General features: G+C 49.2%; 10 protein-coding genes; 4 read left to right on the top strand and 6 right to left on the bottom strand.

Annotated features, from left to right (window-relative positions):
• Positions 1 to 545: 545 nt before the first annotated feature.
• On the top strand, positions 546 to 2,746 carry FFUJ_10370 (related to purine transporter azgA; the record flags this gene model as incomplete). XM_023569145.1 has 10 exons in its annotated part: positions 546 to 641; positions 689 to 778; positions 826 to 922; positions 970 to 1,063; positions 1,109 to 1,466; positions 1,516 to 1,625; positions 1,676 to 1,846; positions 1,894 to 2,203; positions 2,252 to 2,376; positions 2,425 to 2,746. 10 exons carry the CDS (start codon positions 546 to 548, stop codon positions 2,744 to 2,746), a joined length of 1,773 nt encoding a protein of 590 aa, XP_023436400.1.
• A 229-nt stretch (positions 2,747 to 2,975) lies between these two features.
• On the bottom strand, positions 2,976 to 3,576 carry FFUJ_10369 (uncharacterized protein; the record flags this gene model as incomplete). XM_023569144.1 has 2 exons in its annotated part: positions 2,976 to 3,055; positions 3,108 to 3,576. The coding sequence occupies 2 exons, from the start codon at positions 3,574 to 3,576 to the stop codon at positions 2,976 to 2,978; spliced, it is 549 nt and encodes a 182-aa protein (XP_023436399.1).
• A 500-nt stretch (positions 3,577 to 4,076) lies between these two features.
• Positions 4,077 to 4,736, top strand: FFUJ_10368 (uncharacterized protein; the record flags this gene model as incomplete). The annotated part of the gene is made up of 1 exon (XM_023569143.1): positions 4,077 to 4,736. The coding sequence occupies one exon, from the start codon at positions 4,077 to 4,079 to the stop codon at positions 4,734 to 4,736; it is 660 nt and encodes a 219-aa protein (XP_023436398.1).
• An 891-nt stretch (positions 4,737 to 5,627) lies between these two features.
• FFUJ_10367 (related to sensory transduction histidine kinase) lies at positions 5,628 to 9,257 on the top strand (the record flags this gene model as incomplete). Its single annotated transcript, XM_023569142.1, has 1 exon — positions 5,628 to 9,257. One exon carries the CDS (start codon positions 5,628 to 5,630, stop codon positions 9,255 to 9,257), a length of 3,630 nt encoding a protein of 1,209 aa, XP_023436397.1.
• Positions 9,258 to 9,637: 380 nt separating this feature from the next.
• On the bottom strand, positions 9,638 to 10,842 carry FFUJ_10366 (uncharacterized protein; the record flags this gene model as incomplete). XM_023569140.1 has 2 exons in its annotated part: positions 9,638 to 10,744; positions 10,804 to 10,842. The coding sequence occupies 2 exons, from the start codon at positions 10,840 to 10,842 to the stop codon at positions 9,638 to 9,640; spliced, it is 1,146 nt and encodes a 381-aa protein (XP_023437191.1).
• An 805-nt stretch (positions 10,843 to 11,647) lies between these two features.
• FFUJ_10365 (uncharacterized protein) lies at positions 11,648 to 13,323 on the bottom strand (the record flags this gene model as incomplete). XM_023569139.1 has 8 exons in its annotated part: positions 11,648 to 11,997; positions 12,055 to 12,122; positions 12,178 to 12,566; positions 12,617 to 12,684; positions 12,736 to 12,772; positions 12,822 to 13,003; positions 13,053 to 13,188; positions 13,240 to 13,323. 8 exons carry the CDS (start codon positions 13,321 to 13,323, stop codon positions 11,648 to 11,650), a joined length of 1,314 nt encoding a protein of 437 aa, XP_023436396.1.
• Positions 13,324 to 13,872: 549 nt separating this feature from the next.
• On the bottom strand, positions 13,873 to 14,877 carry FFUJ_10364 (uncharacterized protein; the record flags this gene model as incomplete). The annotated part of the gene is made up of 1 exon (XM_023569138.1): positions 13,873 to 14,877. One exon carries the CDS (start codon positions 14,875 to 14,877, stop codon positions 13,873 to 13,875), a length of 1,005 nt encoding a protein of 334 aa, XP_023436395.1.
• Positions 14,878 to 15,397: 520 nt separating this feature from the next.
• On the bottom strand, positions 15,398 to 17,221 carry FFUJ_10363 (related to RNA helicase MSS116; the record flags this gene model as incomplete). Its single annotated transcript, XM_023569137.1, has 1 exon — positions 15,398 to 17,221. The coding sequence occupies one exon, from the start codon at positions 17,219 to 17,221 to the stop codon at positions 15,398 to 15,400; it is 1,824 nt and encodes a 607-aa protein (XP_023436394.1).
• Positions 17,222 to 17,659: 438 nt separating this feature from the next.
• On the bottom strand, positions 17,660 to 19,381 carry FFUJ_10362 (uncharacterized protein; the record flags this gene model as incomplete). The annotated part of the gene is made up of 1 exon (XM_023569136.1): positions 17,660 to 19,381. The coding sequence occupies one exon, from the start codon at positions 19,379 to 19,381 to the stop codon at positions 17,660 to 17,662; it is 1,722 nt and encodes a 573-aa protein (XP_023436393.1).
• Positions 19,382 to 19,894: 513 nt separating this feature from the next.
• On the top strand, positions 19,895 to 24,044 carry FFUJ_10361 (uncharacterized protein; the record flags this gene model as incomplete). XM_023569135.1 has 7 exons in its annotated part: positions 19,895 to 21,110; positions 21,158 to 21,338; positions 21,383 to 21,449; positions 21,501 to 21,678; positions 21,718 to 23,300; positions 23,343 to 23,826; positions 23,881 to 24,044. 7 exons carry the CDS (start codon positions 19,895 to 19,897, stop codon positions 24,042 to 24,044), a joined length of 3,873 nt encoding a protein of 1,290 aa, XP_023436392.1.
• Between the last annotated feature and the right edge of the window lie 844 nt (positions 24,045 to 24,888).

Below are 24,888 nucleotides of genomic sequence, written 5' to 3'. Positions count from 1 at the left end.
AACCACGCGTCTTAACTTTGACTTTTGGTTTTTTACACGAGAACCCATGCCACATGGTTGTCGTGGCTTTTAGCGTTCCTCAGCCAGCCTCACCAACAACCCGGGCCTCGGGGAGCAAGAAAACACAAGACCTTCATATACGGTGCCAAAATAAACCCAGTAAAAGATATCCTAAACTTAGTGTAGATATTCTAAGTTTATGTAAAGTTACCTAAGTCTTTTTGTCATTTAGGATCAAGGTCTCGAGTTTTCTTTCCTCCCCTAGGCCGGGTAACACTTCCACGAGACCGATTTCGGTGACTCCCGCTAAAACAAAGTTGGTGTGCAGCCTTGATTCTTATTGATCAGTACATACTGCTTGGTGGCTTAATGGTGAGACGTAATCATGCAGAGTGAAATGTCTAAGCGAGGTGTCAACAATGTTGGCTGCGTTATTATCTCACGTCACCCGTCATTCTTCTTAGCCATGTGCTGTGTTTCTTTGACGTGAAGAAAACAAGTTGTTTGAGCAACAAAGAATTTCGCAAACAAGTCTAGAAGCAATCATGAAGAACCACGCGGCAGATCTAGCCGCAAGGTTCAACAGGCGTGTCGCAACCTCCTTCATTGGCCGGTTCTTCAGGCTAGAGGGCAGTAGTCACGTATGTTTCATTCCAGCCAGAAAGCGCTCCTACTAATCTGCTTTTAGAGCATGGAGATCGACGGGACGACGTTCTTGAAAGAAGTTCGTGCTGGGGCGACGACCTTTGCTGCTATGACGTATATCATTGCTGTCAATGTAAGTAGGTTGTGAGGGAGGGTTGGAGGAGTGCTGATGAGGTGTAGGCTTCTATTTTGTCGCAGACGGGTGGTCCTTGTGTTTGTGATGAGACGAATAGGATTGATTGTGATAAGATTGATAGCTATACGATATGTAAAGAGGGTGAGTTTACGTTTACTTCGCCAAGAAGAATACTAACGAGATGACAGAGGTGAGGCGAGATCTCGTCACGGCGACATCAGCCATCGCAGGGCTCGCAACCCTCGTGTTTGGTCTCTTCACCAACCTTCCCATAGCCCTCGCGTAAGTAACCATCTCCAAAGCGTTCACCCATCTAACATGGAACAGACCTGGCATGGGCCTCAACGCCTACTTCGCCTTTCAAGTAGTAGGCTACAACGGCTCAGGCAGTATCCCCTACGGCGTCGCGTTAACAGCAGTCTTCACCGAGGGTCTCATCTTTGTCTTTCTCGCTCTTACAGGTATGCGGCAATGGCTCGTGAAACTCATCCCGTCAACCATAAAATCTGCAACGGGAGCAGGCATTGGTTTGTTTCTTACAGAAATCGGGTTGTCGTACGGTTCGGGCATTGGTGCTATCACTGGGGGCTTTAACGCGACGCCGCTGGCAATTGCTGGATGTCCTGTTGATAGGATTAATCCGGATACTCAGATGTGTGAGGGCGGGATAATGACCAGTCCGAAGGTGAGTTGGTGACCCGAAATTGTGAGAGATATACTGACTTTGATAAAAGCTTTGGACTGCGATATTTGCTGGTGGGTTACTGACGGCGTACCTCATGGCCTTTCGGGTCAAATACGCCTTCGTCATTGGCATCGCATTTGTATCCATCCTCTCGTGGCCGTAAGTTGTCCCCAATATCCGCTGCCTTTCTGAGTATCTAATAGGAGCAGACGCGATACTGCCGTGACATACTTCCCTCACACACCAGAAGGAGACTCCCGTTTCGAGCTCTTCCGCAAAGTAGCTTCCATCAACCCCATGAAGCATACCCTCAATGCTCTCGACTGGAACGTCGGCCAACACGGGACTCAATTTGCCCTCGCCCTCTTCACATTCCTTTAGTAAGTTCTTCTAAGTTCTCTCATCTTACCTTCACTGACAAAACCAGCGTTGATATCATTGATGCCACAGCAACAATGTTCTCCATGGTTCGATTCTGCGGCGTCGTTGACGATCGAGATGGAGATTTTCCCCGCTCAACCCTGGCTTATTGCTGCGATGCAATCAGTATTTCTATCAGTGCGCTGTTCGGTTGTTCGCCTGTTACGGCATTCATTGAGAGCGGCGCTGGTATTGCTGAGGGAGGCCGCACTGGTCTCACAGCGATGACTACTGGCTTCTTGTTTCTTTTGTCTATCGTGTTTGGGCCCATTTTCTCATCTGTGCCGCCGTGGGCAACTGGACCGGCTCTGATTCTGGTAAGTTATGAGACAGACGTATGCTTGAACTTGACTGATGATTTATAGGTCGGATGCATGATGGCTCGTCAAATTACCGAGATCAACTGGCGCTATATCGGTGACACGCTCCCCTCATTCGTCGTGATTGCCTTTGTTCCATTTTCGTACAGCGTAGCCTACGGCATAATTGCGTAAGTCCACTTCTTTTCTTGAACTCTCCTCATCTAACATTCCACCAGCGGCATGTTTCTCTACACAGTTCTGAATCTCATGATTTCCTTAACCGTTCGCCTCTCAGGCGGTAAGCTTGAGCCAGATAACTACGACATGAAAGAATACTGGACCTGGAAAGCACCAGGAAGAAAACCATGGTTTGTCCGGGCTTTTAGAAACGTTACTTACTCTGCAAAGGATACACATGAATCTAGTCCTCAAATATTTGATGCCCATGGTGGCTTGGACTGTGAGATGGTGAGGGTTGCGTCGTCGGATGAGAGGAAGGACGAGGCGCGCGTGTCGGTCTCTGTACCTGTGCCTGCGCTTTCTAGATTCTCTCGTTGAGGTGGCTATGGCTTCTCGACTACCTAACTGTCTTTCATTCATGCTGTTAGGTAGCATTGTTCAATTCTTGTACATACTTATTAGTTCACTTAGACTTGACGCATTACTGCACCCAAATTGATCAATCATTGTTACCAACTAAAGATGTGTTTATTGAGCAATTAGATGGATTGTAGTTGTTCTCTCGTACGTTGTGATCCCGCCGCAAATCAAAGGTAACGAGAGAACCTCAATTGGGCTTCTTGCAAGACTTGGGTTTCCATCCCTCTGGCTTCAAGACCTGTCCAGCTGGATCGAATCCCGGCGCAACTATTGACATTAGTTCATCTCTTCACCCCTTCAAAATCATCTCATCACTTACCAGTTGTCCCAACAAGAGTCCAGTCACCCAGACTTCGGGCACTCTGCCACTCCTCCGCTTTGACAACGACCTGCGGTCTCTGTCCACCGAAGAGGTCATTGCCCATTACATGGTCCCTTGTACAAGATCCATCATTCTTCGATAGCGACAGAACAAGAGGTGCACCCGCGTAATAGTGCCAAACTTCCGCGGCGTCGAGTTTATGCCAAAGAGATTGCCCCGCAGAACCTTCGAGCAGATAGTAAATAGCTGTGCTGACAGATCGATCGGTTCCTGGAACGGTAGTCGGGTCTACAAAAGTTTGGACAAAGTAACCTTTCTCGGTGTTGGGTTCAAGCTTGAGAAGATCGATGACTTGTTCTGCTGAACAGTCTGTGATGGGTTTATGTTTGGTGCGGCGGTCGAGAGATTCGGGGATATGGAGGGCCAGGTTGAGAGGGAGCCATGATAGAGCGAGAGCGAAACGCATTGTCAATGAATTGGGTTGTAGTTGTTGTTATGAGAGTGAGAGGATGCTGTCGAGTCGATAGTCCAGCCATTTCAGACGGCGATCCTCCATCCTTTTGTACCTCATCTCTCAGCCATGCTTACTCCCGGCAGTTTCGGATCGACAATGATGTGGGGGGCTGGAGGTGTCAGATTCACCGCTTGCAAACAGTAAAGCGTGAATTACCAATCTCACTCATGACGCACACTCTTGCAAATCCTCATTTAACGGCTGAATCAACGGCTGAATCAGAGCAAAATCCTTCCTTTATACACTCACGAGTCTCACACTGACACTTGGAGCTACCAATGGCATGTCACTCGGCGTATAGAGCGGGTACCGCCGCGTGCCGGGGTCTGGACCCTTGAATATCTCAATCGGGAAGCCCCGATATTTGAAGAGTTATCAGATAAGAAAGTCTACTTTAACGACGAGTATCCCTCTCAATTCAGATGGACTTTGACTTTTTTGTCATACTCAAAATGATAGCCAAAACACCCCAAGAGATTCTTGCTGCTCTTCTCCAAACAGTCGAGCGCGACATCGTCCCCTTGACGAGTGATGGCGTCCGCTCAGGCAGCAAAGTTTTCGGCGCCGCAATCCTCTCGTCCCAAACCCTCAAGCCTTTCACCGTCTCAACGAACAACGAGCGCGCCTCACCTCTTTTACACGGCGAGATAAATTGCATCCAGACATTCTACACTCAAACATATCCCGATCCTAAATCCCGACCGAATCCCCGCCAAGACTGTGTCTTTTTCGCAACACACGAACCTTGCAGTCTGTGTTTGAGCGGAATCACATGGTCTGGTTTCAAAGAGTTATACTATCTGTTTACATACGAGGATAGCCGTGATCAATTCGCTATTCCGTATGATATTGAGATTTTGGAAGAGGTGTTCCGGGTGAGGGCTGAGGGGGAGAGTGATGAGGCTGTTGGGAAGAGGGCATTGTATAATAAGAGGAATAAGTTCTTCACGGCGAAAAGTGTCAAGGATCTTGTTGAAGAGATTGAGGATACGGATGAGAGGAAGCGTTGGAATGCTGAGGTTGATAGGGTGAAGGCATTATATTCGGCGTTGAGTGATGAGTATCAGAAGAATAAGCAGAGCGGTATAGAGACATCTAGTACTTGGAAGTAATCAAGAGGCTTCATGTAATTGGGATGAAACTTAGGTTTTGGACGCCTCTTCGTTGTTGCGATATTGTACTCTACTGAGCTTAGATGAGCTGCTGAGATACCCTATATCAGATGGCTAGAGTTACAGTATTCTACAATGATAGGCCAGCTCCGGCTCATCTGAAGCGTCCAACATGACTTAAAATTATATGTGATTTATTCCATGAATGATGAAAAAGACTAATTGACTTCATCAAACAAAATGTGTAGTTAGTGATAACACTTCTCAACGCGATTGTAGCTGAATCTTCAGCTTCACATACTAAAAATAACAACTAACAAGCCAATCTCAGCAATCCCCCGGATTGCGATAAGATAAGAATTCCAATAATGCGCTTTTTGCCCATCGGAAAAACAATTCCATACAAATCTCCAAACCCGGAGCAATTTTCCCTCAAAATTGATGCTTGAACAAAACCCCGATCGAAAAATCGGAGCCCGAGATCTGGATCGGGCCGCTAGCATGTTAGTGTCGGCCTAAAAGTCTCGAAGGGGGGTTATTCCCCGTAACTCCGTTACATCATTTCTTTATCGCGTGCGACTTGACAATTCATGCTGCATTGTCGCGAGAAGCGCTTTGCCGTAGACTAGCCAGACTAGATGATTCTCTTGAGCAGACGCTCGATGTAACGTATACATAGTAGCGGTATAGATTGAAAATGAGTGCATGCTGTGAGGTTATCGCGACGTGTATCGATGTATGTCAAGAGAAAGTTGACTTGAGTGCCAAAGGTTTCATGAAGATCATCTCGGCTAGTCTCAACGTCATGGCTTAATGTTACCTTGGCAAACCCACAAAATAATACCGCAGTGAATACGACCAACTTTGCTTCGTCAACATTCGTTGTTGACGATGGACTCCGAGATCGCACATGATCTCGACAAGTTGAACATTCGCGATATTCTCAACGCAGACTCTCGTCCGACGTTTATTATTGATCTCGATCCAGATGACGAGACCCCACTGCGCTCAAAGGCCATCCAGCCTGTGTTTTGCAACAGTGCCCTTGCGACGCATGAACGACTCTTAGATGCCGTGCGCGGTGAACAGAGCGAGAGTGAGTATGGGGACTTCAAGACGTGGGCGACGGGGGTTACCAAGCAGGATGATTCTAAGGATGTGTTTCCCCTGTTCTTTCTGTACAAGGGCTTGCTTTGGACGGGGTCGACGGTTGGGAAGAGATGGAGGTTGATCAGTGGGAATCGACTCTGGCAGCATCCTGATACGCCGGCGAGTTTATCATCGAGTGCGCTTTCGAGAGCAAGCACGCCGAGTTTGAAAGAGCAGGATACGCCAAAGGGCGACTTTTCGAAAACGCCGAAGCAAGACGAAGCGAAGGACGAGACCGCAGAGGATATGACCCATGAGATGACCCCGACGGAAGCAACGCTGATAGCGTCAACACCGCGAAAATTCCCATTCCGATCCTGGTGGCGAGCCAGTACCTCCAAAGGAAGTTCAGATCGCAACACGGGCAGTACAAGCAGCGGCTCCATCATCCTAGGCAAGCCCGAAAAAGCAGTCGCAGACTGGACGGCCACGAACCCAAAAGGTCTCTTATCACCGTACATCCGCCTCCTCCGCGCCATAGACTGGTCCTCAACGCCCCTAGGTCCCATGTCCTCCTGGTCCCCCGAACTACGCCAGGTAGCCAATCTCGTGATCAACAATCCTCACCCCGCGAATATCTTCTGGGGCAATGACATGACGATGCTATACAACGAAGCATACGCCGTTGCATTCGCTGGGAACAAGCATCCGTCTATGCTCGGCACAGGAGCGTCGGGGCCTTGGTCTGAAGCTTGGGATGTCCTTGGGCCAGCGCTGCAAGAGGTTGTGAGGACTGGTGTGAGCTTTAGAAGCGACAACAATGACTTGGCGTTGTTTAGGAGGGGGTTCTTGGAGGAGACGCATATTTGCTGGTCGCTTACGCCGTTGTATGGCGGGACGGAGAGGATCGTGGGCTTTTACAATGCGCCGTTTGAGACGACGGATTTGGTGTTGAGTCAGCGACGCATGGGCACGATAAACAAGGTCAGTGAATCGTTGAGAAAAGCGACGAGTATCAAGAGTTTCTGGAAGTCTGTTCTCGATGGTCTTGAGGATAATCATCGAGATGTCCCGTTTGCACTTCTGTACTCTGTCGGCGAGGCTGAAGAAGCAGATCATCAGTCCAGCTCGTCGGGGAGTACGATATCGAGCAAGTCGTGTTACTTGGAGGGAACGATTGGGATACCGCTTGGACATGATGCTGCGCCGGAGCAGATTGATCTCAAGAGGAGTTACCAGGGATTTGTGCCTTCGTTCCGAGAGGCGATGCGGACGCGGGAGCCTACGCTTGTGAGGATACGAGATGGAACGTTGCCTGAGGACCTTTTACAGGGTATTCAGTGGCGAGGATTTGGGGAGGCTGGCACGGAGGCGATTATTTTTCCAGTTCGCCCTACGAATGGCGAGACAGTACTGGCGTTCCTCGTGCTGGGTGTAAACCCTCGAAGACCGTATGATGAGGGGTACATTTCCTTCGCAACACTTCTTAACAACCAACTCGCTACTTCACTCGCATCAACCATTCTCTTCGAAGACGAGACGCGCCGTGGCCGCGACGCAGCAGAAGCAGCAGCGCTTGAGAAAGAAGAACTCACGCAGCAACTAAACCTTCAAGCAAGCCGTCTTCGAAGAATGACCGAACTGTCTCCATTAGGAATGTTCCTCACCAGTCCAGAGGGTATTCTCCGCGAAGCAAATGATCGCTTCTACGAGATGACGGGCCATAGTCGAGATACACCAGGTGATGTATCCTGGGCTAATCTCATGAAGAACTCGGGCAGTGTCATGGAACAAGGATGGCATCGTCTAACGCAGGATATGCTCCCCTGGTCAGGAGAAGTTAAACTACGAGAAAGTTTCGAGAACCCCGTCAACATCCACGGTGAGCCTATCGACTTTTGGGTCCTCGTCACCGCCCATCCCGAAATCACCCCTAGTGGTACCTTGCGGTCTATAATGGGCTCCATAACGGATATCTCGCATCTGAAATGGGCTCAAGGTTTACAGAACCGAAGATTACAAGAAGCAGAAGAAACACGACGCCAGCAGAATGAATTCATCGACATAACATCCCATGAGATGCGTAACCCCCTGAGTGCGATTCTCCAATGCGCAGATGACATCACCTCCGCGATGCAAGCATGCCGCACCAACGGGATCACAGCATCACAGGACGTTATTGAATCATGTCTCGACGCATCACAAACAATAGCGCTTTGTGTTCAGCATCAGAGGTCGATTGTAGACGACATCCTCACCGTTTCAAAACTCGACTCCAACCTGCTCTTGATAACACCAGTGGTATGTCAGCCACAGACCATCGTTGAGAGGGTGGTCAAGATGTTTGAGTCGGAAATGTTAGCAAAAGATATCACCCTTGCGATTGATATCAGCACTGAGTTTGAGAAGCTAGCTGTGGATTGGGTTGCCATGGATCCGAGTCGCGTCCTTCAGATTCTTATCAATCTCATGACCAACGCCATCAAATTCACGGCGTCTTCTGCAACGCGTGTGATTAAAGTTGCGGTGGGCGTGTCGAAGGATCCACCCGAGATTGACAACATTCCTGGCTTTGCGTTTGCGCCTACGAGGGGTGAGATTGGCAGTGTCGTTGGATCGGATGAATGGGGTTCTGGAGAGGGTTTATACGTGAGGTACAGAGTGCAGGACACAGGCTGTGGATTGACCGACGACGAGAAAAAGCGGCTGTTTCAGAGATTCAAGCAGGCTAGTCCACGAACACACTATAAATACGGCGGTAGTGGTCTAGGACTCTTCATATCGAAACGACTGGCTGAGCTACATGGCGGTCGCATCGGCGTTGCGTCTACAGCCGGCAAAGGCAGTGACTTTGGTTTCTACATCCAAGCACGACGATGCTCACCTCCTAGCGAACAAACTTCCCCCCAACCCATCCTCTCCGAAGTACCCTCTACCAAAAAGACACTCCACCTCTTATCCCCCAACCCCTCCGCCCGAACCCGTCGCGAAAGCATCCTCGCCGCCGTCTTCACCCCCAGCGCCCTAACAGTCCACGTCGTCGAAGACAACCTCATCAACCAAAAAGTACTCGTCAATCAGCTCCGCAAAGCAGGCTGCACCGTAAGCGCGACAAACGACGGGCTCGAAGCTTTGGAGTTTCTCAAAAAGACACATTTCTTAAAAACTGGGGGATCGGATTTATCTGTTGTACTCATGGACTTGGAGATGCCGAACATGGATGGGTATCAGTGCGTTAGGGAGATACGACGACTGGAGAGGGAGGGGTTGATTGCGGAGCATGTTCCTGTTATTGCGGTGACGGCGAATGTGAGGGATGAGCAGATAAGAATGGCGCTGGATAGTGGCATGGATGATCTTGTTTCGAAGCCGTTTAGGATTCCGGAGGTTATGAGTAAGATTGAGGGGTTGTTGAAGAAGTGCAATAGGTAATTGGCTCGGAGTAAGGAATCTTCAGGGTTGTATTTATTGTTAAGCATTAGGCGTTGTTCTAGAGCATTTTACATTCGGCTGATCTATCAGCAGCCAATCTTACAGTCTGGCTTTGTTTAGTTGATAGGCGAATTCGTGGCCCGCTTCGGTTGAATGGAAACCGCGCGTTACAAAGAGTGAGGCGTGATGGGGTGATCCCTGAATGCCCTCATACGGTTGGGCCTCAAGATCGGCGCTGCAGTCTTGTCGGTCCCCCACGTCCCTGATCACGCAGGGTCTTATCGTATGTACACAATCAAACAAGTGCAAAAGGGATAGAGTATGTGATGCTATTGAAATGGACAATCTGCTACGCTCAAAACACGCTATGCTAATGCTCCCTAATAAACACTCCGTCTATCCACACTCCTCCTATCAACACTCATAGCCCTCACACTCCTCCCCCCACTCCTCCCCGAAACCACACTCCGTCCCGACGAGCTCCTCCTATCAGACGCAACACTCTTGGCCGGCATAATCCTCTTGTTCATATCAACAGGCCTCACCTTGTCAAGATCAAGTGACCTGACCTCAAAGTCCGGCTCCCTCTCCATCTCCGCGACCGTATGCTCCCGTCCTATATGGTTGATGAGTGTATCAGCGCTTGGGCATAAAACGTCACCGTCGCGGAAGCGGGAGCACAGAACGCATGCGAATTCTCCTTCTGGTGTGTGGCACTTTATGACGAAGCGTGGGCTGATATGGAATTCGAGCTCTTCGTCGATCTCGCGCTTGTAACCGCCTTGTTCTGTGATAACGCGTGTGGCTGTTTTTCCAACTGCCCATGCATCGTCTGCCTCAACGTCTAAAAAGGCATCGCATGCTGGACAGAGACAATCGCCCCGCGGTTCAAATGTCGATGCGAGGGGTCGTTCGGGTATATATTGCAGATCAAGGGCGTAGCGACAATAGAGAGGATCGTCCTTAATAACAGTCGATGCCCGTTTTGGCGGGGGTAAAGCTTTCGGCAGCGGAGGTTCTTCCAAGTCCATAAGTCTCTCCCTCTGCTGTCTCAACGCCCCAAGCGATCCCTCCCTCGCTGCATCACTCGCCGCAATTAACCTCGCCATATCAGCCCTATCAAGCTGCCGTCCATTATACACCGCATCCTGCAGGACATTTATGACAGTCTGCTGCAGCGCAATGACCTGTGCCTGTAGTTTATTCTCCGTGATGACGTCGCCGATCGCAAAGCGCTGTCCGTAGCGCTGGTAGCCATCTTCGAATTCGCGATTGATCAGGGCGCCGGAGCGCTGGAAGGAAGCTTCGACTTCATCACGGGCGCGGGAGTTTTGCTCGACTTGGGCTTTGAGCTTCTTTATCTCCTCGTCTTGGGTCGTGTCGCGCTTGGCTTGCTTGCGCTTTTCTTTGACGCGGTCCCAGAGACCCATTGAGGATGTGAATGTTCCGACGAGGGTGCTGCATAGTGTAGCTATGATGAATGTTTTCTACAGAAGCCCGCATTAATAAAGTTCAACTCGATAGCTAAAAAGGGGAAGATAGTTACCTTGAGGTTTTTCTCCTCAATCATGTTAGCGTAATTCATTTTGTTTAGGTTGTTTTGTGTAAGTTCTTTGTCTCAGAGGATAATTCTTTTTACCAGCGCATGAGATCAGTGCGTAGGTTTGATGCCCAACGACCCGAGACATTTAAACAAAAGAAGAAAAGTTGCAGATCATCGGCGTATATATGTCTCAACCCCCGATCCAGGGTCTTCAGGTCGCACAATGATGGCATTTCCGTATGAAAGGGTTGCACACCGCTTAATACGTGGTCATGGGTGCTATCCCGCGTTTTCTCTGTCATAATACATATTTCCCGCAGCCAGTGACGTCAGTTGCATCGAGATGTGCCAAGTTTTCTGTATCCTTCGCTGATTGGCGGATCTAAAATAATGACGATGCTTGTTTCCGACGGGTTTTGCCCTTTATCCACCCTCGCTCGCTCGCTTTGTCTTGTTTTGTCTTTGACAGTTTAATTTTAGTTTCTTGTTTAAAAGCCAAGATTACTTTAATATTAATCTGGAAATAGTGAGTGTGCGCTTGTTTGTTTCTGTGAGAGTTGGTGTCACGCAACTGGCGTTACTCCGATGGACATGGCTCGGCGTTTCGGAAACCCAACCATTATGTCTGCTGACTTTTTCTGCAAGGTACATGGTATTAAATCGCTATCATAAAATGCTGCCCAAGAAAATGATTCGCTCTTCAGTATGCAATGCTCTTCCACTCATCCGCCAACAGCCTTACCTCGGGGAGCAAGAAAACGTCAGACCTAGACATAGGGTATCAAAATAAACTCAACAAAAGGTATCCCCAGCCTATACTAACTTACCTACACCTATGCTAAGCTACCTAATTCTTTTTGGCATTTAGGATCGAGGTTCCGAGATTTCTTTCCTCCCCTAGCTTCCTAACAGTCTCCATCTCGTGCTCCATCCCCGACACTGCCGTCTGTCCACTACTGACTGTAACAATCGTCAGTCCCCCAACGTCACTCAGCGTCGGCATATCTTCTTCATCCGGTATCGGCGCCAACGACCTGTCAATGAAGATAGGTTTGTCTGTTGACTGTCCTTCTTTCTGCTTCCTCATCAGATAAATCACCTTGCGAATAAGCTGGCGTGTTGAAGGTGCGCAGGCTACTATGGCGCCCATGTATGTCTCGATACACGCCCAAAGAACGACTTGCTGTTGGCCCGTTTCTGTCGGCGTTAGTCAATAGGCGATAGTTAATAGGCTACTTGATAAGATGGACTTACGCGCTTCTGCGGGATCAGCGAGGAACTGTGCCGAAAATATCGTGCGGACCAGGCTGACTACTGTGAGGCTGTCATTTGTCAGATATGCACCGAACCAAACGGTCAGAGCATCGTCAGACTTACAATAAACCCAAGCCAAACATTGCAATGACGTTGATCTTCTTGTTGAGCTTCAGCCCTATGTTGTAAAGCTGAGTCATCGGCAGAATAAGCATCCAAATGTCGACCGCCAGGTTGACCACGCAGTGCGCCAACACAACCTTGAGAGCTTTCGAGTATCTGGTCAAACTGGACACGGAATCTGCAGTGTTGCCTAAGAGATAACTTGCGGACCGCCCGAGCGTCAGGGCGAGAGTGACCAAGGTGACAGTAGACAAGACGTTGAAGGCGTGTGTTATCCAGACGAGGGTTCTGAAGGTAGGGTCTTGGAACACGCGCAGATAAAAGAAAAGAATCGATGTCTTGGCTGCTGCGAGGCCGCAGACATACAGAAGGTGAAGGACAAAGATCTCCTACAACTGAATCCTCAGCAAAATATCTAACTATGCATTTGTTTAACTACCTTAAGGGCTTGAGACAGGTCATTCTTGGTAAACAATGGCGTAGCGAGTCCGAGGCCGTGATGGATTGCTGTGAGCTATTAGCTGGATACCATACGCATACAGCATGAATAGGTCATACCGAGGAGTGTGAACACCGTGAATGGTATCAAAAGGCACTGTCCATCGTTAGCAAATCATCAGCAAACCGAGCGAGAGCCAGTATACAAAAGTGATAGCTGCCCAAGTATCATCAGTGCCCCATGTATTCTTGGTCACGATCTTGGACGTCACCCTCAACACAAAGAAGAAAAATGACAACGTCGCGAATACAATGATTGTGGCTCGATACTCTTGTCGATTATCCTGCAGCGGCATCTGACATAACTCTTTTCCCATAACTATAAAGCCTGCATGATGTCAACTACCAGACATGCAGCCAATACCCATCAGACATACCTTGTATCTCTTGCGCGGTGCATACTCCGGTAACACAATTCAACACATTGGTCTGAAAGTCCGGGTCATCGCACATCGATCTGATATTCGCATTCGTTTCGCCCGACGAGTCCATCGTTTCGAGGATACATGGTATCTACACGTGTCAGTCTTACGGGGAATAAAACAATCTGCTTCCCGAACTTACTGCGCATGAGGGTACCTCTGACAGCGAAATGGCCGTCGCCAACAATGCGAAACAGAGGAGGAACAAAACCCTCGAGACAATCATCTTGAGGCTCTGCAAGACAAGAAGACAGGAATAAAACGGAAATAATCCCTGGGGCCTAAGGTGTTTTAGTAGTGACCCTGCTAAGATTAGTCCAACTACGTTCCTGGTCTAGCCCCTTCATTCTGGCCCAGATCGATCCCGCCTCACCGGACAGAAAGCATGACACCAAAATCTGAGTCTCAGACTTCATGCCCCCCCTCTAGCCGAGGAATGATTATAGCGCCCATCATTCCAACGGGAAGCCAAATCACACTGCACCTAACCCAAACAGGCGAGTGATCGCGCAGGTACCCTGCTACGCTATGACCCGGGGATGACGGGAGCTGACAGTGGCGTCGTAGCCGCCTCAAATCTTGGGGACGGCTAGGGGGAGGAAAGAAAGCGTAGGACCTTGACCCTAGGTGACAAAAATGCTTAGGTAAACTAGCCTGAGCTTAGGGGACTCTTTGCTAAGTTTATTTTGACACCGTATATCAAGGTCCGGTGTTTTCTTGCTCCCCGCGGGGACGGGTCGACAGTGTTTCATTAAAAATGTCTTATTTTCTTTGCTTATTCCCTTAAGACCAACGAACTCGCATTCTCCTCAGAGGTCTTCAAACGCCCAAACTTGCCGTCACTATCATCCCAGACCTCCAAATCGATAAACTCATACTCCAAGCGCTTGTCGTCAAAAGCAAAACTGATGTAACATGACGGTCCGCACCACTCTGAACGCTGCGTTTTGAAACGCCAGAAAAGTGATCTATCAGCAAACAGTCCCTCGTGTTCGAACCATGTCTCCAGCGCGCGCTTCTTGTCCAAATGAATACTGAAGTTCTCTGTCTTAAGGTCTCTGCATTTGGCTAGCCAGTCTGTATGTGCTTTTTCGTGGAAATCAAGACGGATTTCCATCTTAAATGACCGAAGATCTGAGCGGATTGCTTTGAGGGTTTGGTATGGAAACTCGCTCATGTTGATCCCATCGGCGCAGTCATTCTGATCAATGTGAATATCAAGATCTTTCAGTTGCGGAAAGTCAGTGAAGATCTTGAGCTTTCCATCACAAAACCAGTGCTCGTAATCTCTAAAAAGGTGCAATCGTGAAATATAAGCGAAATTAACCTTGGTCAAAGGCGACGTATCACAGATCGGCCACATTCTGTGTCGCCCAACAGCATAGCGGCGCGGCCAGCAATAACCCCTTCGAAAAACGTTTTCCGAGTACAAGATCGGCGTAGCTTCTTTATTAATAATCCAACAGGTGAGCAAGATATTTGGATGGATTTCGAGAGGGCAGTCCCATGGTTCTTTGGGGATGAGACGGAATTTTTTAGAGGTGCAGTAGTGAAGTTCGGCGTAGGCCTTGGAGATGAGGAGATGGCGATATATTTCGAGACGGATCTCGGCTGGGAGCGTCAGGAGGGGGGATGTGCCACTTTCGATATTGTGACGCGACGAGGCTTTGCATTTTCGTGGCGGCATGATTCTCCCGGATTTGGGTGAGTCGGATGAAGAGTCTTGTTTGGAAGTAGAGTTTGGACGGAGGAACTCGGTTAACAGCCGCTGCTGATCCATTTTGCCTCACTGATGCAATATGATGAATTTGTACAAATTGATGAAGGATGGATACCTGATATAAAAAAAACGGCGGGAGCGTGACGGTGAAGAGGTGAGCATCGTCAGCATTCAACAGGCATCCTCATCAGAGCGGGTCATTGATTTTCCGGGCCAGTTGTCTGACCGCAGGGTAGAGCATCAAGGCTGCAACACCGCATCGCTATACTCATGCAAAAGTAGAAGCATTTTAACTCACATGATATCAAATCCATGTCAGATGAAGAGATTTTGTTCGAGTAAATCTCTTTGTTTCCGCATACAAATTCACAAAACTAGGCAGAAACCGAGATTGCACGATTCATAAGTTCAAAGGCATCCTGGTAAAGCATGATACCATAAACAGAGTTTTGATCATCACGACATCTCAGATGTCTAGTCTAAAAAGTCTATGCTGCACTCATATCTAAACAAATACACTTGTTTCTGTAATGTCGTAATATCCCCAACTCCAACCCAACCAGCCATTTTTGTCATAACCCTAGTTGCGTCCTCGCTTTCCGCGTCCATTATCCCCGTGTCCACCAGTAGCACCATGTTTCTGACGAGGTCGATCAGCAACCGTGTTCAACCCCCGCACACCTCTCAAACCCATCTTGCCAGCCGTGCTTTTCTGAATAGTAGGCACGTCAGGCGATCCCAGACCCTCACGCGCGTAAACATTGGCTTGTCGAACAAGTTCCTCCTTGTCCCAGCGGAGAGCCTTCATGTGACTGTTGTAGTAGCCCAGCCAAGCTTGGTAAACACGAGACTTCTCGTCATCCTCCATCTTCTCGGCGACTTCGATGACGTCTTGGCTGGGTGAGAGGTCGGCTTCGCGGGCGATGAGGTTGATTTCTTTGAGGGAGTACTTGGGGAAGAAACCCTCTGCGTCGCAAACGATCAGGATTCCGCGGCCTTCAGCGTCGGCTCGTGCTGTTCGGCCGAGACGGTGAATGTAGCTCTGCTTGTCGGCGGGCATACCAACTTGGATGACGGTGGTGACGCCAGGGAAGTCCATTCCACGAGCGACGACATCGGTAGCAACGAGAATAGCGCTGCGAGCAGTCCGGTAGTCGTTGGTGATTTTTGTGCGCTTGTTCTGGCTCATGCGGCTGTGCAAGATCGAAACGGGGGGAAGGCCGGGAAGATCCTCCAAAAGACGTCCGTAGAAATCAGCGATGGCAGCGGTCGGCGCGAAAAGAATTGCCTTGAAGGCCTGGCCGCGAGTAGCTTCCTCACGAATACAGCCAACCATGGCGGGCGCAACGTCGGCAAAGGTAGGAACTTGGACGAGGAACTGGGGAACGCGCTCGTGGGTGTTGGCTTCACCAGCGGGAATGGTCGAGATGAACTTGTAGCCCGGTGAGAGGACGAGACCAGCGACTTGCTCGACGTGGGGAGCGATGGTGGCGGAGAAGAGCATGCCTTGTCGGTCGGACTTGGTCTTGTCGGGAAGACGGCCAACAATGTCCCGCAGATCTTTCATAAAGCCCATGTCGAGAAGACGGTCTGCCTCGTCGAGAACAAGAGTGTTGAGCTTGCGCATGCTGTACACGATATCCTCGTTGGACATGTGATCCAGAAGACGACCGGGCGTAGCGATGAGAATCTCACAACCAGCAAGAATGGCCCGCTCCTCACGATCCTTGTTCGTTCCTCCAATAGCAACCTGAACGCGATACTTGGGAAGTCCTTGAAGAACCCTCTTCGCCTCGGCAGAGATCTGAAGCGCGAGCTCACGAGTCGGTGAAATAACAAGCAGGGAAATGCCATCGCCGGCAGCTCTGTTCTGGTTAATCATAGTCTGCAGCGCAGGGATCAAAAACGCCATTGTCTTGCCGGTGCCGGTGCGCGCCTGGACGAGGCAGTCGCTGCGGTTCGGGGGGAGAAGTTCATCCATGGTCGCAGCTTGAACGGGCGTCATGAACTCAAACTTCATGTCATTTGTGATGGTGCGCACGATGAGAGGGTTGACCTTGTTGTTCTCCAACAAGCTGTCGAAGCGACGAGAGGTAGGCTCTTCAGTGAGCGGTGGCGCCGGCGCCGGCGCAGGCGAAGGTGAAGCCATCTCGACATCTGGCGACTCATTCTCAGTCTTGATCTGTGGGTTGCGAGGCTGGTTTGAACGACCGCCGCCGCGGCCGCCGCCACGAGAGCTGAAGCCTCGACGGTTGCCACCGCGACCGCCGCGACGTCTTGATCCGCCGTCCATCAGAAAAGAGGGGAAAGGAGTGATAGGCTGTGATGCAAAAAGTGTTGTGAGTGGAAGAAGTTGGCGCGGGTGCTGAAGGATGTTGTTGATGGGAAGGCGGAAGCGCTGCATTTTTCTTTGTTGACCTTGCTGGGATTTTGATAACGGGCAAAAAGTCTCTGCTCTTTGTAGTACAGCGCTAGGCTGCAACGGGTAACGGCCCACGGTTTAGGCGAAGAGCGCTAAACCTCATGTGGCAAGAGACGATAAAGCGCTACACCTCCATTTTCGAGCGCCCAGGCGCTGAGAGCCAGAATAAATCTATTATGAATTTGGGGTCCTAAAAGCCTGAGGTCTGCTAAACTTTTATAAAATTATACTAAACTTACTTATTTTTGTGTTTTTCTTAGGGTCAAGATCCTAAATGCTCGTTCCCTCCCTCTTGTTGCTGGTTGATTACAGAAGATGTTGAGATTATTATTCGAGGTGTCGAAACAACTGGATCTAAAATGTTGTATCAAAATCAGCAGCCTGCCATTTGGCTGCTAAGGCACATTCCTGCTTCACGCTTCACTTCACCCAAGAGGAACTTATAGGTCTCACAACGCTCTTATAGAACGCTTGTTGCATCTCATCCGTCGAGGAACCTTCAAAATCTGATTTCAGACACAACTCGGCAGCCTTCATATACTCCTTTCCTCTCGATCGTCCAAGTTTCGACAGTACCCCGCTCAGTATCCATGCCCGAAACGCAGCGGCGGAATGCTCGTACTCCTCAGCCTTCATGGCTTCTTCATACAGCTGGATAATTGGCTTTTGGAGGCCAAGCTCAAGTAGCAGGATGCCGATGCTATAGATATCGTGCTTCATTGCGAAAGGAGTTTTGCCTGCTTGTCCTTGGTCATCCTCGGACGGCTCCTCTGGTACACCTTGAACTTCTTCATGTCGATACAGATTTGCTTCCAGATCATCTGTCACACCTTCTGTTTGTCCTGGTGCTGAGATCTCTCGGCTGTACTCGAAACCGGCTAGATAAGGCTCTTCATAAGAAAGATCACCTGCGTCATCTTGGAAGTACAGAATGTTCTCGCTGCGAAGTCCTTTGTGCAGCCAGCCTGTAAGGTGCAAGCACAATACCGCTCGTGTAACGCTCTTCGCGACTTTGAACCAGTCGTCGAGATAAATGTTGTCCTGGGGCCCCTCGAGAATAGTCTTCAGTGTCGTGTACTTCTTCGTTGGCATGCTGAATATGATGCCGTATCGGACTTCATCGTCGGATGGTCCATCACGCGTGATGACGCCAATGCAGTCCAATGTTCTAAGATCTTCAAGCCTTGAGCTCCACTTCAGAAGACGTGCAAGATTCTTAATACGATTTCCAGCCATCGCCCGGTACGTCGCTGCAGTGTGTCCGGGAGGGATGTGAGAACCATCGATCAGTTTCCACTCCACCAAGACATCAGTGCAGTTGGTACCCTTCCGAAACACCCCGATTGATCGCCTCATTCGCTCATCGAGCGGCCCCGTTTCACGTAGAGACCTATCTTTCTCATCCACCTTCTCTGAATTGCGGGCACCGAGTTGAAGCTGCAGCACCATGACTTTGAGAAGAGCTAGACTCCGCAGCATCGAGTCATCTGGCGCACCGGCAGCAACTGCGTTGAGTTTAGAGATGTTAAGCGACGAAAGCAGAGAATTAGCAACTTGTAAAGCGACAGGGTCATTTTCAGGAGGTTTAAAGAACTTGCAGAGATCGTCAATCATCGACTCAAGAAGCTCGAGCGTCTTTGTGATCTCCCCTTCTTTGAGAGCCCATCGCAACTTCTCTGAGACTTTAGCCTCATCGCGCATCGCTTCAAGCTTCTTAGTCCACTCTTCCCGCTCCTGAGAGTCCTTGAACGCCATTCGGAGCATGGCCCCAAGCGAGGTCGCCGCTGAAACAGGGAAATTCTCTGCAGATGCCAACGCCGGGAATTCTTGTGATAGTTCACCAAGCGAGTCCAAGAAGCCGTAAATGATGACGACGTACTTGACGGCGAGATCACCATTCTCGATGAAGCGATCATCCTTCCAACAAGCAGCATCAGGTCCTCTGTCAAATCCCCAGTCTAGACCCCAGGCTTTGAACCGTGCGGCTTGCATTTCGAGGCGTGCTTTGAAGATGAGAGCGTCAGAAGCTAGGGTTTCTCCCTTCTGCCAGACGGAAAAGCCATCGACGCAGCCTTGGAAGATTTGGAGAAAGAGACTGGTCGCGCCTAGGGCGGTGCCAGCTGTGCCAGTTGGATCGGTCATGGTGACCATCCAGCGAATATTGAGAAACGGTGAGAAGGGAGAGTTGTCGATGTAGGATGCCAATGAGAGGCAAGAAAACCTGAGACCTTTATCTTAAGTGATTTAAGACTTGGGCAATTTATTCTAAGTTTAAGGAAGTCTTTACTAAGTTTGTTCAAACATATTCTTGTGAAGTCTTATGTTTTCTTGCTTCCTGAGGGCTGTTTTACTCGTGACACGGATGTCCGGCACTGCCACGATGAGGGGGTTGAAACCAGCTGAGATGACGATGGCTACCATTGGCTATCATGTAGTGTGCCTTGTGAGGGGCAGTGCCGCCACTATCAATATCACTCAATAGATGTTGACCACTGTGACGAGCTAGCTGAGTTAGTGAGGTGCGGCTGAAACCGCCAGGTTCATGCTGCGTCTCAGCTCCGGTCTTCAAAATATCGACGTCCCCGGTTTCATCTCCACTCGAGTCCCGTGGCTTCAAACGGGCCGTACCGTAGTGACGCTGTTCAAGTTTATACAATGGCTAGCGAAGCCAAACAGCGCGATCATGATCTCTTATCGTTCATGTCCACTTTTCTCATAACGCATCAACGTCTCGATCTTTCCTTGACGCTCCTCAGCGTTCTAATCGACGACGCGAGTATCGACGTCCAAGTCCGATCCAACAAAGGCGGTTATTTCTCAGTATGCCTCGCAAGATCGAAAGATCTCCTTGAGGCCCGGTTCCTCAATCGCAACGATGACCTATTGCCAGAAGCCACAAATCTACCTGAACTTGTTGCTGTCAAGATTCCGCGGCCGGATGGTGATCTAAACAGTGCTAGGAGTCGCAAGATGTGGTCTTCTATGGCGATGGAGTTGCAGATCCTGCGAAACAAGTTTATCAAGAACCATCCGAATATCGTGCAATTATTGGGAATCTGCTGGAAGTCTGTCAAGGATGGAGTTTTGATGCCTTCATTTGTACTTGAAGCAGCAGAAATTGATCTGGAAAAGTTCTTGGACAATCCGAAAGCCGTGGAGTATCGCAAGGTATTGGGTCTTGCTGTGGATATCGCTACTGGTGTTCGGGCCCTACACGACGTTGGAATCATTCACGGTGACATCAAACCAGCAAACGTTCTCATATTCAGAGATCCCCAGCTCACGTATGTCGCCAAAATTGCTGATTTTGGATCATCTCTCCTTCGATCAGACATCAAATCTCCCATGAAGCTCCCTTTTGGCTCAGGATTCTGGCAAGCACCTGAATGCCGGGACCATTTGGACGGTGACCAACTTACCAAAGCGGATGTATACTCTGTCGGCCTAGTTCTATGGCGACTGCTCGCTGGAGATATGATGCACTTATTACTAGACTCAGTAAAAGACGATGGTCTGACGAGAGATGCGTTCTTCGAACAGATGAAACGAAATGATGAGAAGAGGATTCCAGCTACGGTTTATCATTGTCTTATGCGAATGGAGGATATCCTCGGTCCCGAAGAGAAGACAGAGCCTTCCAAGAGCATGTATTCGATCCACAAGGTTGTTGATGACATGGCCTCTGTTATCATGATGACATTAGTTCAGCCGAAATCTCGTTCCAGTATGAAAGCACTGCTGGAGAATATGCGAATCGTCATGCATCAGTATCTCATATGGGAAGAGTTCCGCGGGCTCTATACGGAGGACTTCAAAAAGAGTGGACCTATTAAAATGAACCCACAAGAGCAGGACATATGGCTTCAGCCAGGTAAGTTTCTTCATTCTTCTAGCAAAGGACGGATATTCATCGAATAGGCCTTGATGAGCCGACCGAAGATGATATCAAGAGAGTCCTACGACTAGGAAGGTCGACGGAGTGGCTCAATCAGACCACCAGTCACATCAAACATGGTGGAAGCGTTTCGGATCTCCCTGGAATCGATCAAGTACCCGAGAGTGTCGCCGCTACTCATGTTGCCGAAACTTGGAAGCGATGGTGAGAACTCATTGTGATACGGTGGGCTTTGCTAATTTAGCTAGGCGGAAGCTCAGAGATCCGAAGCCCGACGAGGCGATAACCCTTCGGCAGGGAAGAGCCGTTCTAGAGGTATGTGGAACAATGCTCAGAGCTTCAAGCATGATCTGATCTTGTGTACAGGCAGATTCTTCCATGGGGACACTCAGGGTCCTACCACCCGGGATCATAAGCAATGTCATGCGAGAAGTGAAGAGGGTCGCACAAGATCCCAAGGAAGAACAAGCTCGTCGTACAGAAGCAGCTTGGCAGTACTCAATGTTCAATCTGCGAACTGTTCAGCTCCATTCCAAAAGCCAAGGTACAATCGATGAATCACTTGCAATGCTTCTCCAAGCAGCGGAAGAAGGGCACTACGGCGCTCGTGGTATTGTTGGCCACCTATACGTCTCCCTAAGACGGGATTTCCCAAGGTCGAGAGATATCGAGCTAGCGTGGCTGAGGGATGGTATTTGCCACGGCAGTGAGACTGCGAAACGCCGCTTACAGGCCCTGGATCCAGACTTGTACACCCAAGCAACCGACTTACTGCGTACAAGATACTCTGGTCTTGGAATTGAAACTCCACTGCAATATTGGGATCAAAAGACGCTTGCGGACCACGAACTATTTCACGAGACTCGAATCCGTCACCGAATCGGCATGGATGCTAATCAAGGCCAAACTGTACTTCTCTGTGCCATGTCCAACCGCCTTGAGCTCTTGAAACAATTAACGGACCATGGGCTTGTCAATGTCAACCATGTGAACGAATGGAATGAATCCCCTCTTCTTTGGGCTTCAAGAGCAGGGCACAGGGACGTGGTCTTTCATCTCTTGAGTTGTGGTGCTGATCCCTCGGTCGCAAGCGATGAAAGAACTACTCCGCTTCATTTTCTCAGCTCTTTCGACGACGTTGATATTCCTGAGGTATGTCGACGGTTGGTTGAGGCTGGTGCAGGTCTGGAAGCGCGTTCAAAGGCTGGACATCGCTATCGACAAGGCCTGGATTCAACGTACGGTGATGTTGACGGAACACCATTGACATGGGCCGTCGCCACGAATAATAGTGTCGCAGCCCAGGCCTTGGTCACCTCTGGCGCTGATCCATTTGATCTTCCTGGTCTGGAGTTTTCGTATTCTGATACCTTTGGTGGCATGTCCCATGTCTCCCCCGTCTGGTTTGCCGCGATGAACCATCAATACTACATGCTTGAGATCTTACTGCGGAATGTAGCTAAAGAGAAGATCAAGGACTTCCTCGACACGTACCAACGGAAGTTTGGGTCGAATGACAGTTCGGGACAGGACAACCCCATCATCGCTTGGTGCGTAACATATGCTGCGCAGGGTATAGGCAGAAGAGTTCTCTTCCATGGTAAATACCATCAGGAAGCATTTGTGAAGACTTTCGATTTGCTGGTAGACTACGGCGCTGATACAGACGACGTCCATCGCCTGGCTGTTCAACACGGGCAGCCATTCGTGCTGGACTATCTTTTCGGTTCTGGAAAAATACCGAGACCAACACCGCGGAAGTGGATGGAGTTCATTCTCATCGCGGGAGCGACACAAGATTGGATCACATTTGATGTGCTGCTTTGTTACTCGCAAGCAGACGACCTCTCACCAGAGCAGTGGCATCTTTACCATGGGTCGTTCAGAGGTTTGCCGAACAATGTTGAGTATCTCGACGTATTCAGGAAGCATAGAGACCCCAAAACGGATTACTATCTTCACTACACCAAAGCCCTCATGAGTGGAAAGTTCATCCTCGCTCGCTGGTTTTACGACACTGGTTTGTGTGATCTTACACAGCAAGTCAGCACATCAGACGAGACCATTTTGGGCTTACTCCTCCGTCGCTGTAAATCCTACTCTAACGCTATTCTCCAGCTCGAACAGGTCTTAAAACTGGATCTTCCCGATTCGTGCTTGTGGGATGTATGTAAGATGTCAGATTCGAGCTTTACTGCACTTCATCAGGTTGCGTATTTCCCTGAGTATCAGACCAGTAGTACCATGGCCAACGCAGCGCTGAGGCTGATCGTTCAGAAATGGTATGAGCCAGAGCATCTCAACGCTCAAGTTGCAGAGGGCGAGTTCAAGGGGAGAACTGCACTGCACATCGCCGCACTGACAGCCAACGTTGGAGCTGTTCGGTATTTGCTTCAAGAGGAAGAAGAGTCCCTTGACTTGACGTTATTGGACTGCAACAACTTCAGCATCGTCGACACAGCAGCCTGGGGATTGATGAGTCAACAAAGTCGTATCAAACTGTGGGATCTGCCGACGGAGTACCACAAGTCTGCTGATTTAGATCACTGGAGAAACGTCATGGAGATTCTAGTGCGGCTGCTGAAAGCTGGGGCGAAGCCGAATAAGATCGGCCTTGCGGTGACGAGGACTGAGCAGGAAAAGATTCAGGTCTTTGATCTTGAGAGGTTCAAAGTTTATACAGTTCCATTTAGTAAGTCTTATTGCAACATAATACGAGCTTGAGGATCTTGCTAACTGATGGCAGTGTTCTTTGGAGACAAGTTCCCGAGGGAATTGGAAGGGGAGAGATTCTGGGTTGAGGTTTCAAAGTTGAAGGTTGATCAGACATTTTTTATTGCGACCTTGGAGAATTTGAGTGATGAGGAGAGGGATGCCGGAGTCATGACCAGGGTTGCGTCTTTTTATTGATCTTGGTCGTGGGTTGTGCATTGAGTTTCGTCGCTGCCAGATTACAAATGCTGGGAATGGGCGGTATTTCTTGAACACCAGGGTCAAGGGCCTGGTCCACGCAGCTTATTTTGACATTTTGCTGTCAAGTCTGTCGGTTGTCCCATTGAGATTGGGTGAGTAACATGGTACGAACGTGACGCGATGCCAAGCAAGACCATTTGTCAACTAGAAACCGAAGATGTCGAGTCTGATTGATTGGGGAGAGATAGTCTGTTGCTATGGAAGACAAAAGATTGATGGGGTGAGAAAGACAATTTGTAACTTTAGTTTTCATCCTTCGAACAAATATACCTAAATTTACGAATCTAATCAATCACCTGATTCTACTGGGTCATGGGAAGCTTCTTGACTGCAGAAAGATTCTGGGTTTATTAAGCTTTTGGAGTTCATACCTCGCCGAGCTTGCACAAAGTTTAAGAATCCGCGTTATGGATAAGCCTTTAGGCTTGAGCCACTCAGTTATCTTCAAATAAACCTTGAATTATCCTGCAAGGAAACTCTGATATGACAATTGGTCCTGATATATCTCTGCATTCTTAGACTTTCCGACATGCAAATCAGGTGACCTTTGGACAAGCATGATAATACTATAAAGAATTTCCACCCTGTCTTTGAACCTTTAACTATTTCTTCTTCACTTCAACTCACTTCAACTCATCTTAGACTATCCATCAACATCGCCACCATGCCTCACTTCAAGTTAGATCCAGAGTACTCATCATCGTGGATCCAACGCACTCGAGACCGATTCCGACACAGGTAGGGTAAATATGAGGTCACTCTTCTGGAAACTCACTGGGAT

The sequence above is a fragment of the Fusarium fujikuroi genome, chromosome FFUJ_chr10 (genome assembly GCF_900079805.1).
Source record: "Fusarium fujikuroi IMI 58289 draft genome, chromosome FFUJ_chr10".
Classification (NCBI taxonomy): domain Eukaryota; kingdom Fungi; phylum Ascomycota; class Sordariomycetes; order Hypocreales; family Nectriaceae; genus Fusarium; species Fusarium fujikuroi.
This window is presented reverse-complemented; position numbering and strand designations above follow the sequence as displayed.